The sequence below is a fragment of the Schistocerca nitens genome, chromosome 8 (genome assembly GCF_023898315.1).
Source record: "Schistocerca nitens isolate TAMUIC-IGC-003100 chromosome 8, iqSchNite1.1, whole genome shotgun sequence".
Lineage (NCBI taxonomy): Eukaryota > Metazoa > Arthropoda > Insecta > Orthoptera > Acrididae > Schistocerca > Schistocerca nitens.
The window spans coordinates 347,493,577-347,511,993 of NC_064621.1; the positions used below are offsets into that span (position 1 = coordinate 347,493,577).

Below are 18,417 nucleotides of genomic sequence, written 5' to 3' on the forward strand. Positions count from 1 at the left end.
AATGTTGTTGTATGCTGTTGTTTTTACAATGTTCAGTTCTTTAGTTTTTGTAGCAGATTCAGGTGAATTTTATTTATAAGGTTGAATAGCGATCTAAAGAATACTAGTTTATTTATTGAGGTAGCATGATATTGTGTTGTTTATAAAAACATCTGATACTGTGAGTTTCCTATAAATTTAGAATTTGTGTTTGTTGTTGTGAAATTAATGTTTCTGTCAGGAAAGTAGCGTGCAATTTCCGAAAATGCGAATTTTGACCAAGAAATTCTCCACCTCAACGCTAACTATATGAACTTTAGCCATGCTCTTTAGCTAGTTTGTATCCTGTAAATCAACTGGGAATTGTTTCTTGTGGCATATTTTGTGTAGTGCTGTGTTATAACTGGAAAACAGAAACTGTGCGTCCCAGAGTAATGCGTGCAGCAGGATTAAGGCTGTGGGTGCCAATAACTGCAAGAAAACGCTCAATGTCGATATCACGATGTAAATAATTCGTCCTAGCTCGCCATTTTCAGTGCTTACGTTTTTTCTTCTATCTTGCCACAGCTACACAACCATCACAATGCTACAAACAATTACTAAAAGTGTGTACCATCTGAAGATGAGGAACTAGGCGACTTGATACTGATCATGGTGTAATAAAAATTGAAGCATCAGAAAAGGCGATGGGTTGCAGTTATTGCTGAAAACCTTTGCTTATCAAAGATGCAGTGTTCCACAAGCGTAATGGATAAATGTTCTATGAGTGATACTGACAGGGATTTTATAAATACTGAAGCTTGGAAAACAGATTTACTGTAACAGTTTATGTTAGTTTTAAAATTCAATGTTTTAGTGTTGTACATGTGATTTTTGTATATTATGGGTCGGTTAGCTAGTCATTGGCTGAGTGCATCAAAGGAAGTGTTCACATACTGGTGATAAATTGGATAGGTCCATTTTTGACCATGTTACTTACTGAAGTAAATCCAGGTACTTAATGGCTGTTCCACTTCCAACCATTTTAAAAATGGTCACCCATAGGCTTTTACTACTTGATGAAGATCTGTACTAAAAGATAGTTTCCTGATAGTAATGAGAGCTAAGTCCTTTTTGTATTCACACTAACCAAGATAAATACAAAGCTGCTGCTATGGATCTTTTATTGCTTCATACAAAATACATGAGCAAGGCATGTCTATGGTGCAATGGCAATGCCAGTGTTCTGGCTGATCCACTCCATGTAGTTGGTGACACGGGTGAAGACTGGTGGCCAGCCGATCTCGCAGCCCAGGCTGATACCGAAAGACACAATTCCAATCTGCGTTGGTGAACCATCAGCCTCGTAGATCACCAATGGGCCGCCACTGTCGCCCTGTGTACATAGAAAGAGGTTACTAGAGGACTAGAAAATACAGCCATTCACAAGCAGCACCAAGGTACAGGAAGCATTTAACTTATACAAGGTGTAACAAAAATGTTTGGCCAAACTTTCAAATAACATTCCTTACACACAGAGGAATAAAATATTTTATGTGGACACCGTTCTGGAAACGCTTTATTTCCATATTAGAGCTCTTTTCCAATTCTCTTTATTATCATATTTCCCATGTCTGCGCCTAACCCCTTCCAACCTGTAGAGAATAGAGATTATAGATTTAAAAAAAAATTCTTCATTGAGCTATCATAACAAGCTTGGAAGCTGGGCAGACCATCAATGGTCCCATGCCTTCAGTGTGAGATGCTGATGTGTCTACTTTCTCACAGTAAGGGGTGCTCAGTGAGGGACACCTTCAGTGAACTTTGTTGAATCTCTTCGGCCAATGTGGTAGTGTAAGAGGAGTCACTTGGTGCCTCACGCGAGGTCATACAGGGGACCATGTGACAGAGCATTGCTTGTTTGCTCGCCAACGCTAGTACTACTAACAAACACCTCTCCCACTCCCAAATGCCGTCAATTATACATTGGTCTTAGTGGCCAACTCTGTAGTTCCCTAGGCACCAATGTGTACCTTTCGCGAAAAAAAAAAAACTGTTTAGGGGCCAGTCTTCAACTGTTAGCCATTTTGTTATTCTTTCAACTACCTTGATCTGGATGTCCACTTCCTCACTGTTCATAGAACCTTGTATAATTCCAATGTGGATATGCGAGGTCTACCTCACCATGCAGTGTGGAATAGTGGTCCTTTAGTAACTGGTTGCCGCCAGTATCTCACATGTCAGCAATGGACAAATGCTAGGCACAACTTTAGGTATGACCTGTGGCCACCTCTGGCTCCTGCTAACCAGTGCTGCAAAGTGCGTAGACTCTGTCTTTGCCACACCACACATACCTCCAGCATTGTACATCTGGCGCAACTGTGTGAACATTGGTGTGCTGTCTTGCTATGTACAGGCCATCTGGCTCATGTCGAATCCTGTTCCACTGCTGTCATCTGCACCAAATCCTGGCTGGCTGACACACTGCTGCACCTGTGTCCTGTTCAACTAGCTGCCGGTCGCTGCCTATCTGCTCCCCAACGCCAGGCCATGCTAGATGTCCCTGCCATCACTGTGAGGGTCCTGGACTCGACGTCCCCATCATCCTCGCCACACGGCTGCTGTCATTGGAGTCACGCTGCCTGCAGCATCATGACGTGCTGCTGCTGTCGTCATCATTGTCCTCATGCGATGTTGTGGATGTATGTTATTAGCCTCTGAGCCACTGCTTTTGCATCCTGTCGCCGATCTGCCAGAGAATGTATGTCACTTACCAGCTAGAAGGAGTAGAGAATCTTCAATCTGTATGGTATATTTTATTTCCGTATTATTTTGATTAATTTCTGTTGCCAATACGCTCCCATTTGCTGTAGCTATGGCTCCAAATACACAGACTCGAGTCTAAAATGCATCAGACAGTGTGGACGAAGACATTGTTTAGTTCTTACAATGAAGAATTCATGATTTCATGGTCGAAATTATAGATCTATAATAGAAAAACGCCGAATTGCGAAGACAAGAAACACAAGCACCCCCGCCCCCCCCCCCCCCCCCATAGGTAGATTTCAAAGTTCAAACCGCCCCTGGTGAAGTTAAAGGAATTGAAATCCGTTCAGCTACCACCTCGACTATCTCATCTACAACATAAAGTAGTTTTTCTGTAGCTAATTTTATATCCTCCTTCTCTCGAAAACTCACAAAAAATGTGGAAACCTTTTTGCAAAATGTCCATGATGTGGTTTGCATTGCCACTCAGTGTGATACTTTTCTGATGAATGACAGATGATCGAAATTAATGGGGACCACACATGTCTATGTAGAGTCAGCTGATACACTAAAATAAGCCGACAGATATCAGTTCCTGGCAAAAGGTTGAACAAAGTGGTATTCTGGTAAGCGAAGTGTTGGTTATTACTGTGAAGTGTGACAAACAGTAGAATGTCAGACAAACGTTGCGGGAAAATTTTGAATAATTTGCAAAATGCATAAGAACTATCTCATGCAAAACATATACCCTTGGTCGGGATACAACTAGCAATGATGTACTCCTAAGAGAGGCTGAACTGCACCATGGTATTAATTCGCAAATTCGCAGAGAGGTCTGAGTAGCCTCCTCCACCTCACTCCATGAAGTAGTCCGCCTGTCATTGTTGTATCAAGAAGCCAGACACTTTGTTGGTACCGCTGCACCCCCTGCGCCTAATAGTGAGCTGCAGTGTGTGGACGCTAATGAATCAGTGGCCAATGTAAGTGCATCAGTCATATGGCCAGTATATACTCAGTGCCATATTGTCCTAACTGCCAAGGACGTGGGGCTTAGGAATACACTGCCCACAAAACTAAAACAGATCATTCCGTGGTCATGGGGGTCACTCCTGTGGCTGGGGAAGTGTGTCTTAACCAGGGAAATGGGAGAGGGCTGGCTCAGCCACCCTATCCCGCCATCATTAAAGTCAGTTAACTGTGTAAATTACTGAGGCCTGAAACACGTGGCAAATGTGATTGTGAGAGAGGAGGTACGAGAAAAACCAGCTCGAATTTTGATGGATAAGAGTGTCTCGATAAGTCTAGTATTTCTTTCTCCTGTTGGCAAGTGGCCATTAAAACTATCCAAATGTTATGTTAATGGGGTGGATACTGATGCTATAAATCCTACAAGTGTGCGTTCAGTTAAGGTGAAAATCAATGGAACCATCTATAGATTTGATATGAAAGTGATATGGTAGGGAAGGCCTGGTTTTGAAGTCATACCAGTTTTCTGCGCTGATTTCATGTTGTGATTGACTTCCAGTCGCACACAATCAAAATTGGTGAAGCATTTCACTATTCTGGCGGCGACAGTACTTTGTAGACATGAGGAAATCTGGGGCAGGGGCTCATACCCCAAACTTCCAATAGGCCACATATCTTAGTGCTGAAAGCATACACCACTGTAATGATAACTGGTTGCACTGGAAAAATTCTCTGGTTGACTGTTAACATGCAGGGAACTAGGAGGCCATCTTCCTGATTGATCCACTCACTCAAAATGACATCCTGAACAGAATGCAAGTTTCTGTGAAACGAAGACTGTATAGGGAACTGTGGGAGAGACCATAAGAATTACTGTGTGTGTCTAGATAAATTTTGGAATCAGTAATAATACCAAAGGGAACCATTCTGGCCAGTACAAACGTAACTGAGAATGAATAATGTGTTTCTAAATAGCGTGTTAAGGAAAGAGGAAAATCCTTACCAGTTCGAGAAGTGTACACAGTAATGTCGCCCTAAAGCAACAATTGCATAATAAGTTGTCCCACTTAAATGACTCTCAGTAAAGTTTGTTATAATAGGTTTTAGTTTAGCATTTGTGATTATTCGAAGAGAGGCAATACTTGTCAGCTACTGATCTTAAACACCATGAAATCACAACCAGAAATGCAAGGCCAGTTGCCCAGAAACTATACTGAGTTCCACGTCAATTACAGTCCGTTGTCGAAGAAACTATCAGACAACAACTTTTTACCAGAATTATTCAACCGTCAGCCAGCAACTGGTTGAGTCTGATTGCCACTGTCGCAAAAAAAAAAATCTGTTAATGGATAGAAGACCTCCTACCTATGTATGGACATAAGAGTTGTAAATTAGTCACTATCCTGACAAATCCCTTTCCAGACATTGATAGAACGTTGTACAGATTAGGAAATTCCACGTTTTTCAGTATTCTTGATAAAGGATCAGGATATCATCACATCATGATAGCCTACCAGAACTGACCTAAAACAGCTTTTATTGTTTTTTTAAAAATTTGTTCATAATGTGGGGCCGCAGTCATAATATATTTCTTTAAATTCAGTACTGCCATTAGACTGTTGTTTATTTACAGTGTTACATTTACACTTACACAATCATGATTTCGGCTTCAAAGTGCCATGATCAAGTGTTTTGAGTGTTATAAATTGCCTAAGATGGCATCTTCGTACAGATGCCATCTTCATACAGCTTAAGGCTTACTGGGTGATGACCTTCTTCAGTGCGGATGAACACAATTTGCCTGAACTCTTACGGGACTCGGTGGATTGTCTGCCTCGAGAAATGGGTGTAATGGCAGGGGCACTACGAATGTAGTGTGTGGTCTATAAGCTGGGAATGTGGGTCTCATGGGGATCGTGCCGGCGATAAATCCCTGCAATCGCACTATCATCCTCTGTGTCCTCAGTGCCTCAGATGGATAGAGCGTCTGCCATGTAACCAGGCGATCCGAGGTTCGAGCTCCGGTCGGGGCACACATTTTCAACTGTCCCTGTTGATGTATATCAACGCCCGTCAGCAGCTAATGGTATTGATTTAATTGTAATTTCATTCTAGAGAGCTGCACGGTCATGTCTGAAAACAGATGCCATCTTTATAATATCATGACAGGTCTTAAGATCATACACATAACCATTTCATCAAGATTACGATGACCGATTTTGTTCTTGTTCATATCCAAGTGATTGTTTTAATCAGATGTTGAAGCCCGGAAAATGGCCACTGCCGGACCCCCTCCCCTACAGGAGGAATGTAAATATTGAATAAAGAAGTACGATAACAAAGCGAGGTAAGTGTATACCGCTAAAACTGTGGTCATGTCTCTGGACCTCAATGGGCCCTACGTAGTCAGGTGATTCTGGGCGATCTCTTTCATAGCATGTCTGTTTGCAAGGGTGTAAAAAACTACTTATACATAGATATAGTGTGTTTAGAAGATATGAAAAGAATTAATTTTATATATAAAAGAAGTTAGGTGCACTGTTTCCCCGCTAGGACTCCATGAAATTTTTGACGCTAGTGATGTTCAAGGACGATGTTCAAGCTGCCGTGCGATAAAATTGTTTTAGAAATGTTGCCTCACCGCTAAGGATTTCTTTTTGTGAGGGGAAATGAAGCGTTTGGTGTACGAGACATCGACAGACACTCCTGAAGAACTGGTTGCCCATTTGGCTAAAGCTGCAGCCATTTTCAAGAAGACATCTGGTTGTTATGACTGTGTTAGGCAATTTACAGAAAGCAAATGCTAGTTGTTTATTCATGTAAACGGACGACGTCTTCAGCAATACCTCTGAAATAATATTCATCACGCAGCAGCGTCAATACCTTCATGGCTCCTAACGGGAAAGAGATGCACTTGTGATATTCGTGTCACGTAAATAAAGTGTTCTTTTTATCTCCTCTAAGCAATCTAAAAATTTTTATACGTAATTTTTCTACTCCCTGTGTGTTATGTGTGTATACATACGTTGCAAGTGCTGACGCCGTTGTCTCCGGACGTGCAGATGTGCATGTCGTCGTCGATCAGAAAGAAGTAGCGCAGGTTGCAGGTCAGGTGGCTGATGACAGGTGCCACGGCGTAACGCAGCACCTCGCTGATCTGTTCAGATGCTGCAACACGAAAATGGCAACGGTGTGAACTGGCTGAGCATTCACTCGAAAGCTCTTCGTGTACTGAACGTTCACTCACAGCGCCATTGGTTATTCTACACTCATGCTCATAAATTAAGGATAATTGCAGAATGTGGTGCCACACAACGTGACACTACACAAAACTGGCGCTAATAGCATAGGCACATGGGGAACACACACGACACAGATCTGTAAGTCCATGGTATTGGTGATAAGTTGAGAAAACCGTCCCGAAACACATGTGCTACAACGCCAGTTTCCTGTGCATGTACCCCGACATCAATATGGGATATGATCACCATGCACACGTACACACGCCGCATAACTGGTTGGCATAGTCTTGATCACGTGGTCGAGCAGCTGCTGGGCTATAGCCTCCCATTCTTGCGCCAGTGCCTGTCGGACCTCCTGAAGTGTCGTAGAGGTTTGAAGACGTGCAGCGACACGTCGACCGAGAGCATCGCAGACGTGCTAGATGGGGTTTAGGTCTGAAGAACAGGCAAGCCACACCATTCACCTGATATCTTCTGTTTCAAGGTACTCTTCCACGATGGCAACTCGATGAGGCCGTGCGTTATCATCCATCAGGAGGAAGATGGGACGCACTGCACCCCTGAAAAGGCGGACATACTGGTACAAAATGGCGTTCCGATACACCTGACCTGTTACGGTTCCTGCGTCAAAGACATGCAGGAGTGTACCTCCACCAATCATAATCCCACCACACACCATCAAACCACGACCTCTATATAGGTCCCTTTCAAGAACATTAAGGGTTTGGTATCTCGTTCCTGGTTGAAGCCAGATGAAAACCGGCGAGAATCACTGTTCAGACTATACCTGGACTCGTCCGTGAACATAACCTGGGACTACTGTTCCAATTACCATGTACTGTGTTCTTGACACCAGGTTTTACGGGCTCTCCTGTGACCAGGGGTCAGTGGAATGCACCTTGCAGGTCTCTGGGTGAATAAACCATGTCTGTTCAGTCGTCTGTGGACTGTGTGTCTGCAGACAACTGTTCCAGTGGCTGCGGTAAGGTCCCGAGCAAGGCTACCTGCACTACTCCGTGGCCGTCTGCGGGCGCTGATGATGAGATATCGGTCTTCTTGTGGTGTTGTTCACTGTAGACGTCCCGTACTGCAGCGCCTGGACACGTTTCCTGTCTGCTAGAATCGTTGCCATAATCGTGAGATCACACTTTGTGGCACACGGAGAGCCCGTGCTACGACCTGCTGTGTTTGACCAGCGTCCAGTCACCCTAGTATTCTACGTCATCAATATGTTTTCTTTGAGACATTTTCAACACACAGTCACCACAAGCACGTCTGAAAACGTCCGCGCAGTTGCTGCACTGTACTCTGATATGCACCAACACACCCCTGCGTATGTGGACTGCTGCTAGCGCCACCGTGTGACGACCGCAGGCCAGATGCACCGCATGGTCATACTCCGAGGTGATTTAAACCCGCAAACCGCCCACCAGACCGTTGTTTCACCATGTATCAGCATTATCCTTAATTCATGAGCATGTGTGTATAAACGGCTCTTGGCTAGGCGTGTTGACTAGCCAAGAACAGTTATCGAAGTAATTCGTGTTTCACAGCTGAAGCCGAAGATGCTCACAGACATTAGCGCTGAATCTCGCTACATTGGCCAAGCTACATGTGTCACTGATTCTCTTTTATCTTACTCCCCGTTCGCGCCGGCACGGCTGCAAGCACTAATCAGGGAAATGTTATTAAACTTCTGGACAATGGTTTGAAACTAAAATGTCAAATAATGTCTCACTACAGAATATATAAAGTAGGGGTCCAATCGGGCACACTCTCCTCTCAAAAGTTTTTTGTGGAAGTTCCTGTCTGACGTCAAGAGGTGGTAGGCGAATCGGAGCGCTTTTTATACAACTCAGAATTTTCAACACGTTATGCGAACGCGACGGTAACACCAACAGGTCCTGTCCCCACAGCAGCATTCCTGGCCTCTTGAAGAATAGTAAGTTCTGTTCGGATGTCACCAGATGAGAGGCCAGCCCTTAAGCCTCAAACCCGCTAACTGGACACCCGACTGTACAGAATGCCACAACTTCTAAAATCCTGTCCTTCTTTGAGTGGCATGAGACTCCCGCAAGTCTCAATAGAGTGGTTCTATGCCCTCGTAAACCAGGCACTTAATCCTCTGAATGGCCAGCTGACTGATCCATTACTATCAGTGTCGTGTCCATCGGCCATTCCACTACTACTGGAGAAACGAACTGCAACGTTCCCACGAATTCCCTTGGTTAAAGCGATGTAAGTTGAGACAGACAACCCTTGCAGTTTTATCAAATACAATACTCAGAACCAAGTCCGGTATTCAGAGTTAAATAAAGTGATGGAGGATCATTTGTCCCACATATCTCCAGTGATGATAAGGAGCAGATAGCGTTGGCCTGTTAATAAAAGGCTTGTAACTATTCGACTTTTAATACAAAACGTTCAATTAACATGTCGGTTAAAATCTACCTGTACGAAATTCTGTTATTTTATACATAACCATGACCACAAAAATACAAAATACTGTATGGAGAAATTCCGGAAAAGGAATGAGTTCCATGATGTTTTGGCTAATTATGGAGCGTACGACCGAAAATCACGCTTTTGAGCAAATGTTAAATAGTAAATTTTTATGTGTGATTTATTCCTCGGAACGTCACTTGTACCCGAAGCTGTCCCTACATGATTTATAACTTTAGTGTACTACTAATGATTGTAATTTTGTTGAATAATGGTTGTTGCCATTTATTCTGTAGTGACACTGAACAAGAAAACATAGAGCTACTGTGTAATAGTAAGGCAAATAGCGCATATGAAAAGGGGACTTCAATCCGTCACACATCGGCATGATATTAATTTCGGATAGTTGCCTCATGTCATTGTAGTCATGCTTACTTCAGTGCCAAGAAAAATTTGGTGTTCTCTATCTCCCATCTGAGGTGATGTTGCATGTCTAAGGATTATATATTGTTGTTGTCTTCAGTCCGAACACTAGTTTGATGCAGCTCTACATGCTGTTCTATCCTGTGCAAGCCTTTTCATCTTCAAATAATTACTACCTTCTACGTCCGTTTGAAGCTGCTTACTGTATTCGTCCCCAGGTATCCCTCTACAATTTTAACCATCGCACTGACGGCTCCTTGATCCATCGATATGTATCCTATCATTCTTCCGCTTCTCCTATTCAAGCTGTGCCACGCAATTCTTTTTTCCCCATTTCCATTCAATACCTACTCAACAGTTATTTGATCTACACATCTAATCTTCAAAATTCTCCTGTAGCACCAGATTTGAAAAGGTTCTATTGCTGTCACGTCTTATCTGTTTATGGTCCACAGTGCACTTCTGCAGAAACTACTCTCCAGACAAATATCTTCAGAAAAGACTTCCTGATGTTTAAATTTATATTAGATATCAACAAATTCTTCTAAAGGTGCCTTAAGTCTTACTTAAATTGATATAGCGCTACGCTTATTCGCATGTGCGCGCGGGCTCACACACACACACACACACACACAAGCACACACACACACACACACACACACACACACACATGTATACGTTGTAAGGTTTTCATATATGTTCTACTATTGTAAATAAATCACCTTCACTGCATTGGGACAAAGCTGAATGAGTGCACTACATGGGTAGTGAATAAGATACTTGACTCTCTATTTGGATTTATCTGTGGTTGACTTCCTAGTCAGTCAGTTCTGCAGCGCTGGTGCATTCTTATGTGAGAGTTTGTAGCGAGCAGTTGCTTTTTTCAGATAATGAGATCTGTTTTCTATGAATCTGGAAGAAGCTATCTCGAATACTTTATTATGGAGATGAAAACTCATATATATTACTTTCTCGCTCTTATACTGATGGAAAAGATTTTGGAGGAATTTTAAAGGTAACGAAAGCATGCGCAAGTATGTAATGTTTATCAGAACTATTACTTGAAGGAAGTCTTTGTCCCTCAGATAATTAATAACTTTCGTGATTAGTGTTAATTTGATATCTTTGTTTTCATCATGGCACAAATAACATAACTGGTTGAAATATTTCTAATTTTGTAATGAGAGAATTTTTGGATTCATACATATGTAAATATACACTGAAGAGCCAAAGAAATTGGTACACCTGCCTAATATCGTGTGGGGCCCCCACTTGCGCCCAGAAGTGTCGCAACACTAGTGTCTGAAGTAGTGCTGGACGGAGCTGTCTCCATGAATCCTGCAGTGTTGTCCATAAATCCGAAAGAGTACGAGGGGGTGCAGATCTCTTCTGAACAGCCCGTTGCAAGGCATCCCAGATATGCTCAATAATGTTCATGCCTGGGGAATTTGGTGGCCAGTGGAAGCGCTTAAACCCGGAAGAGTGTTCTTGGAGCCACTCTGTAGCAATTCTGGATGTGTGGGGTGCCGCATTTTCCTGCTACAATTGGTCAAGTCCGTCGGAATGCACAATGGACATGAAAGGATGCAGGTGATCAGACAGGATGCTTACGTACGTGTCACCTGTAAGAGTCGTATCTAGACGTATCAGGGGTCCCATATCACTCCAATTGCACACGCCTCCAACAGCTTGAACAGTCCCCTGCCAACATGCAGGGTCCATGGATTCATCCGGTTGTCTCCATACCCGCACACGTCCATCCACTCGTTATAATTTGAAACGAGACTCGTCCGACCAGGCAACATGTTTCCAGTCATCAACAGTCCATTGTCAGTGTTTACGAATCCAGGCGAGGAGTAAAGCTTTGTGTCGTGCAGTCATCAAGGTTACACGAGTGGGCCTTCGGCTACGAAAGTCAGTATCGATGATGTTTCGTTGAATGGTTCGCACTCTGACACTTGTTGATGGTCCAGCATTGAAGTCTACAGCAATTTGCGGAAAGGTTGCACTTCTGTCACGTGGAACGACTCTCTTCAGTCGTCCTTGGTCCAATTCTTTCAAGATGTTTTTCCGGCCGCAGCGATGTCGGAGATTTGATGTTTTACCGGATTCCTGATGTTCACGGTACACTCTTGAAATGGTCGTACGGGAAATACCACTTCATCGCTACCTCGGACATGCTCGTCACATCGCTCGTGCGCCGACAATAGCACAACGTTCAAACTCACTTAAATCTTGATAACCTGTCATTGTAGCCGCAGTAACAGATCTAACAACTGCGCCAGACACTTGTTGTCCTATAAAGGAGTTGCCGACAACAGCGCCGTATACTGCCTTTATATATAGTGAAGCCGATGCCAGTTACCAGTTTCTTTGGAGCTTCAGTATTCATTTTAACTGAAGAGACTGAAATATCTCGAAAACTACACATCGTATCAAAAAAAGTTAAAATACCAATTTGTTTGTCTTTGAGGGGGACATCCAACGATACCACACTCGACCCGCCAAACCACGTCGTGCATGAGCGGCGGGGGGCAACTTTGAAATCTTCAACGGGAATCCCCGTTTTTTACTACAGATTACGATTCCACTGCAAAATTTACATTCCTTTTGTCTGAAGCATTTTCTTCGTTTCGCCACAGTTGGCACTGCAATCGGAGGAATAGAAATGGGTACACAGTCGTAATTTATGACATGCCACTCAATGGCCCTTGAATATCCAGTGGCACATCGAACCTCACATCCATGCTGCGAGGGTAGGACAGGTCAGTATTTCATAATTTCTAATTGGAAATCCTATTTGCAACGTTGTATGCATGCGACATATCGAACGGGGAACTATGCGCCACCGTGGCCGTGTTGCGATTTACGACGTATCGTAACAGGCCGTATAAGGCGACCGGAGCTCACTTATCGTGCAGACGTAGAACAGATAGCGGCTCTAAACTTTACAATACTTGCACAGTGTTTATTCTCTGCACAACTACCTATCATTTGGAGAACAAACGTGCAAGTAGACAATGAATGTTGAGACCACAGAAGAAAAAATCGAAATGACCCTCATTTACGGAGACTGAAGAAAAAATGTTGAGGCTGCTGTTGCCTTGTATGCCGATCGTTTTCCAGAGACAGCTCGCTCTCGTTCGTTCTTATACAAGGTTGTGGACGCATGGTGCCAACATAAAGTCCGGCAAAAGGAAACAATGCAAACGAATTGCTGGAGAAGCTAACAAAATAGTTGGACTAGTGACATTGCGCCACAATCGATGGATAAGCGCCAGACAATTACACCGCGATTCCGGTATGTCTGTAGGTGGTGTTGTCACAATACTGCATCGTCATAAGTATCATCCACACCACGAATTGCTACATCAATAAGTTCATGGCGCTGATTTCCATAACCGGTTTGTGTTTTGTGAAAGGGCATGTCAACAAATGCAAACGACCCCCACTTTGTTTGCCGAGGTACCATTTTCCGATGAGTCTACATTCACAAACCATGGTTGCGTTACCCGGCATACCATCCATTACTGGAGTGTACACAATCCCTACTGGTTACGGCAAGCTGGCCATCAACGTCATTCTTCGGTTAACGTATGGCGTGACATCATGGGGAACAAATTCACTGGTCGACGGCACCTTGAATGTCATATGGTTTTCATTGGGCGCACAATAGTTTATTTCGTCATTTAATTAGATTCATTTCCTTTATTTCGTATTTTGCAGTTCCTGAAGTTTAAAATTTTATGTCATGTCGCTGTTCACATGGGAAACAAAGGGACAACCAACTGTCAGTTTCACTCAGCATTTGAATACGGTGTCTAAAGTACACGTGACACGAGGAGAAAGTTTTGAAAACAAAATATTCAGTATTCACACATACGGACAATTATTACACAGAAAGCCTACAACGTTACCAACAGAGGAGTACTCACAGTCGCTCTCCAGTCCCCATCCACTGACGGTCGTCTCAGCTCCGACGAACTTGTTGTTCAGCTCGCTGCTACTGGGCAGGTTCACAGGCTGGACGTATTCTGTAGGCAAAGAGGGGGTCTCATTGACTCAAATTGCACTACACCTCACAAAGACGACAAGCAGCAGCAACAACTCTGTTTGTGATAATGTGTGGCAGGGGAGGAAAAACATGAAATATTATACAGTAAGAAGTATCCTTTTCGTGCATGCGCTGCTAGAAATTAGTCAATCGTTTCAAGAACGACTACACGTTACTGAGTTTATTCATCTGAAATTCGCGACTTCAGTGTGTGCCATTTTCTAATGGTAACTCAAATTAAAGTGAATTAACTGGTATTCTTTACTGTTAACAGGACATCGTCTTCGTGTCCAACAATATTTACGTAAGAACAACAGATGAAGAATCAGTCATTCCCACGAGACATCAAGCTAACACAGTGTAACTCCTCCATTAGATTTGATAATGATCTCGATTGAAGAAGAAAGTCCACAAGTTTGTTCAGATATGCCACATCCAACAGAAGCTATTCCATGTTCGTCAGATCTAGTAAGTCTACCAAATTGCAGGGATTTTGAGCTCTACGTTTCGCCCGCTGTTTCAAATAGTAGTGGAGGTGAGGTAAGGACCCTGAGTATTCCTGAAACAGGAACGTATGCGTGCAGCCTAGTGAATAAGGCTGTTGTCATCTTGGAAGCAGGCCAGCAACTGGAAGCAGTTAATTCCATACATTATCTGGGAGTACGCATTAGAAGTGATTTAAAATGGAATGATCATATAAAGTTGATCGTCGGTAAAGCAGATGCCAGACTGAGATTCATTGGAAGAGTCCTAAGGAAATGCAATCCGAGAACAAAGGAAGTAGGTTACAGTACACTTGTTCGCCCACTGCTTGAATACTGCTCAGCAGTGTGGGATCCGTACCAGATAGGGTTGATAGAAGAGATAGAGAAGATCCAACAGACAGCAGCGCGCTTCGTTACAGGATCATTTAGTAATCGCGAAAGCGTTACGGAGATGATAAATAAACTCCAGTGGAGGACTCTGCAGGGGAGATGCTCAGTAGCTCGGTACGGGCTTTTGTTGAAGTTTCGAGAACATACCTTCACCGAGGAGTCAAGCAGTATACTGCTCCCTCCTACGTATATCTCGCGAAGAGACCATGAGGATAAAATCAAAGAGATTAGAGCCCACACAGAGGCATACCGACAATCCTTCTTTCCACGAACAATGCGAGACTGGAATAGAAGGGAGAACCGATAGAGGTACTCAAGGTACCCTCCGCCACACACCGTCAGGTGGCTTGCGGAGTATGGATGTAGATGTAGAAGACCGGAGCGTCCATAGCACACTAACCATCAAGATGTCGAGGAAAGGATAACAGTTGTCACCGAGAATGTTGAAATAAACATTTTTGTTCGTGTTTACGGTAACCTGAAGGAGTTGGCCCCAGTCATAGTACGATAATCAACCCCAAAACATCACAGAACCATCTGTGGCCAGAACTAAATCCTGAAAAAACACTGCAGGTTAAGACCCACACTGGATCGTCGGTGCCGGCCGCTGTGGCCGAGCGGTTCTAGGCGCTTCAGTCGGGAACCGCGCGACCGCTACGGTCGCAGGTTCGAATCTTGCTTCGGGCATGAATGTATGTGATGTCCTTAGGTTAGTCAGGTTTAAGTAGTTCTAAGTTCTAGGGGACTGAAGACCTCAGATGTTCAGTCCCATAGTGCTCAGAGCCATTTGAACCATTTTGAGCAAATACGTCGTCGGTGCGCTAGTCGCCCTACGTAATTTGAAAAGAGGCAAAATCGCAGTTCGTAGCAGCACACTACACACCTCCAGCCAACTACTGTACAGCTTCTGTATTGTTTGGCATGCTGAAGAGGTGCAGTATCATGTTCCACTGTGGGCAGTCACCTATTGTGCGGTACCCGACTCCAGATGCCCTTTGCAAGCAGTTTCTTTCGCAGTGTTTGCTTTAAAATTGGTCGAGATGGGCCGGCATACATATAGAGCAGCAGTTCTTGTCGGGTCTAAAACGGAATGTCACTGGCAAGGCATGACAGTCGTCTCCGGTCCCTGTCGATTAGGACGTTTTTGCGACCACTGTTCTTACTCGGTGTTTCGTGACCGTGTGCTGTACTCCATTCCATGTAGACACGTTGGATAGCCCGTGTAGATACAACAACAAATCGTGCAGCTTTATTCACGGTGTCATTCATGTCACATCTTGACGTCGACCCATCTTGCTGCACCGATTCCATGCACTCTACTTGCCTGTACACACTATCTCACTACCGGAACAGTAGGTGGTCACACTACCACTTGTCACCAGTGCTACACTGTCTACAGCTCTCCGATGTGATTATGGCCACACGACGGAAACTTACAGACTGTAAACGGAGAGTGATAGTTGGAGCTAGATGCATGGGACATTCCACTTCGGAAATCGTTAGGGAATTCAATATTCCGAGATCCACAGTGTCAAGAGTGGGCCGGGAATACCACTGACAACGCAGTGGCCGACGGCCTTCGCTTGACGACCGACAGCAGCAGCGTTTGCATAGATTTGTCTGTGCTAACAAACAAGCAACACTTCGGGAAGTAACAGCAGAAATCAATGTGGGACGTACGACGAACGTATCCGTTAGGACAGTTCGGCGAAACGTGGCGTTAATGGGCTATGGTAGCAGACGACCGACGCGAGTGCCTTTGCTAACAGCACGACATAACCTGCAGCGCCTCTCCTGCGCTCGGGACCATGTTTGTTGGACCCTAGACGACTGGTAAAATGTGGCCTCATCAGACGAGTCCCAATTTCAGTTGGTGAGAGCTGACGGTAGGGCTCGAAAGTGGCGCAGACGCCACGAAGCCCTGGATCCAAGTGGTCAACAAGGCACTGTGTCAATAGTGTGGGCTATCCAGAATGAGATTTTCACTCTGCAGCGGAGTGTGCGCTGATATGAAACTTCCTGGCAGATTAAAACTGTGTGCCCCACCGAGACTCGAACTCGGGACCTTTGCCTTTCGCGGGCAAGTGCTCTACCAACTGAGCTACCGAAGCACGACTCACGCCCGGTACTCACAGCTTTACTTCTGCCAGTATCTCGTCTCCTACCTTACAAACTTTACATAAGCTCTCCTGCCCGCGAAAGGCAAAGGTCCCGAGTTCGAGTCTCGGTCGGGCACACAGTTTTAATCTGCCAGGAAGTTTCATATGAGCGCACACTCCGCTGCAGATTGGTTGGTTTCGTGGAAGGAGACCAGACAGCGACGTCATCGGTCTCATCGGATTAGGGAAGGATGGGGAAGGAATTCGGCCGTGCCCTTTCAGAGGAACCATCCCGGCATTTGCCTGGAGTGATTTAGGGAAATCACGGAAAACCTAAATCAGGATGGCCGGACGCGGGATTGAACCGTCGCCCTCCCGAATGCGAGTCCAGTGTCTAACCACTGCGCCACCTCGCTCCTCCGCTGCAGAGTGAAAATCTCATTCTGGAAACATCCCCCAGGCTGTGGCTAACCCATGTCTCCGCTATATCCTTTCTTTCAGGAGTGCTAGTTCTGCAAGTTTCGCAGGAGAGCTTCTGTAAAGTTTGGAAGGTAGGAGACGAGATACTGGCAGAAGTAAAGCTGTGAGTACCGGGCGTGAGTCGTGCTTCGGTAGCTCAGTTGGCAGAGCACTAGCCCGCGAAAGGCAAAGGTCCCGAGTTCGAGTCTCGGTCGGGCACACAGTTTTAATCTGCCAGGAAGTTTCATATCAGCGCACACTCCGCTGCAGAGTGAAAATCTCATTCTGGAAACATCCCCCAGGCTGTGGCTAAGCCATGTCTCCGCTATATCCCTTCTTTCAGGAGTGCTAGTTCTGCAAGTTTCGCAGGAGAGCTTCTGTAAAGTTTGGAAGGTAGGAGACGAGATACTGGCAGAAGTAAAGCTGTGAGTACCAGGCGTGAGTCGTGCTTCGGTAGCTCAGTTGGTAGAGCACTTGCCCGCGAAAGGCAAAGGTCCCGAGTTCGAGTCTCGGTCGGGCACACAGTTTTAATCTGCCAGGAAGTTTCAGTGTGGGCTATGTTTATATGGAATGAACTGGGTTCTCTGATCCAACTGAACCGATCATCGGCTGAAAATAGTTATGTTCGGCTACTCGGAGACCAATTGCCGCCTTACGCGGACTTTATGTTCCCAATCAACGGTGCTCCATGCCACCGGGCCACAACTGTTGGCATTTAGTTTGAAGAAGATTCTGGACAATTCGTGCGAATGATTTCACCAAGCAGATGGCCCGACATGAATCGTATCGAAGATTTATGGTACATAATCGAGAGGTTAGCTTGTGCACAAAATCCTGCAACAGCGGCACTTGCATAATTATGAATGGCTATAGAGGCAGCATGGCTCAATATTTCTGCAGGGGACTTCTAACTACTTGTCGCGCCGGGATCCTGCACCATACCGGGCATAAAGGAGGTCCGACACGAAATTAGGAGATATCCCACGAATTTTGTAATCTCAGTGTATTTTGTCCGCTGAGAATACTATAGAACTCAGGACTGTTGAAACGCGTATGTATTCATGTATTCAGTACCAGCGATGGCGAGGCATGACAGAATCTCTGACCAGAGAGTTATTTATCGTTGCTAGTCT

At 44.6% G+C, this 18,417-nt stretch overlaps 1 protein-coding gene across 1 annotated transcript in view; it reads right to left on the reverse strand.

Moving 5' to 3' along the window:
* Nucleotides 1-1,161: 1,161 nt before the first annotated feature.
* The window catches only part of LOC126199558 (brachyurin-like), a 68,992-nt gene continuing 51,736 nt past the window's right edge, over nt 1,162-18,417 (reverse strand). Inside the window, exons 5-7 of the mRNA XM_049936480.1 lie at nt 13,733-13,831; nt 6,716-6,858; nt 1,162-1,354 (exon numbers count right to left, since the gene is read on the reverse strand). Of these exons, the coding sequence (XP_049792437.1) occupies nt 1,178-1,354; nt 6,716-6,858; nt 13,733-13,831 (419 nt within the window). The 3' untranslated portion in view covers nt 1,162-1,177. The remainder of the gene's footprint in view (nt 1,355-6,715; nt 6,859-13,732; nt 13,832-18,417) is intronic.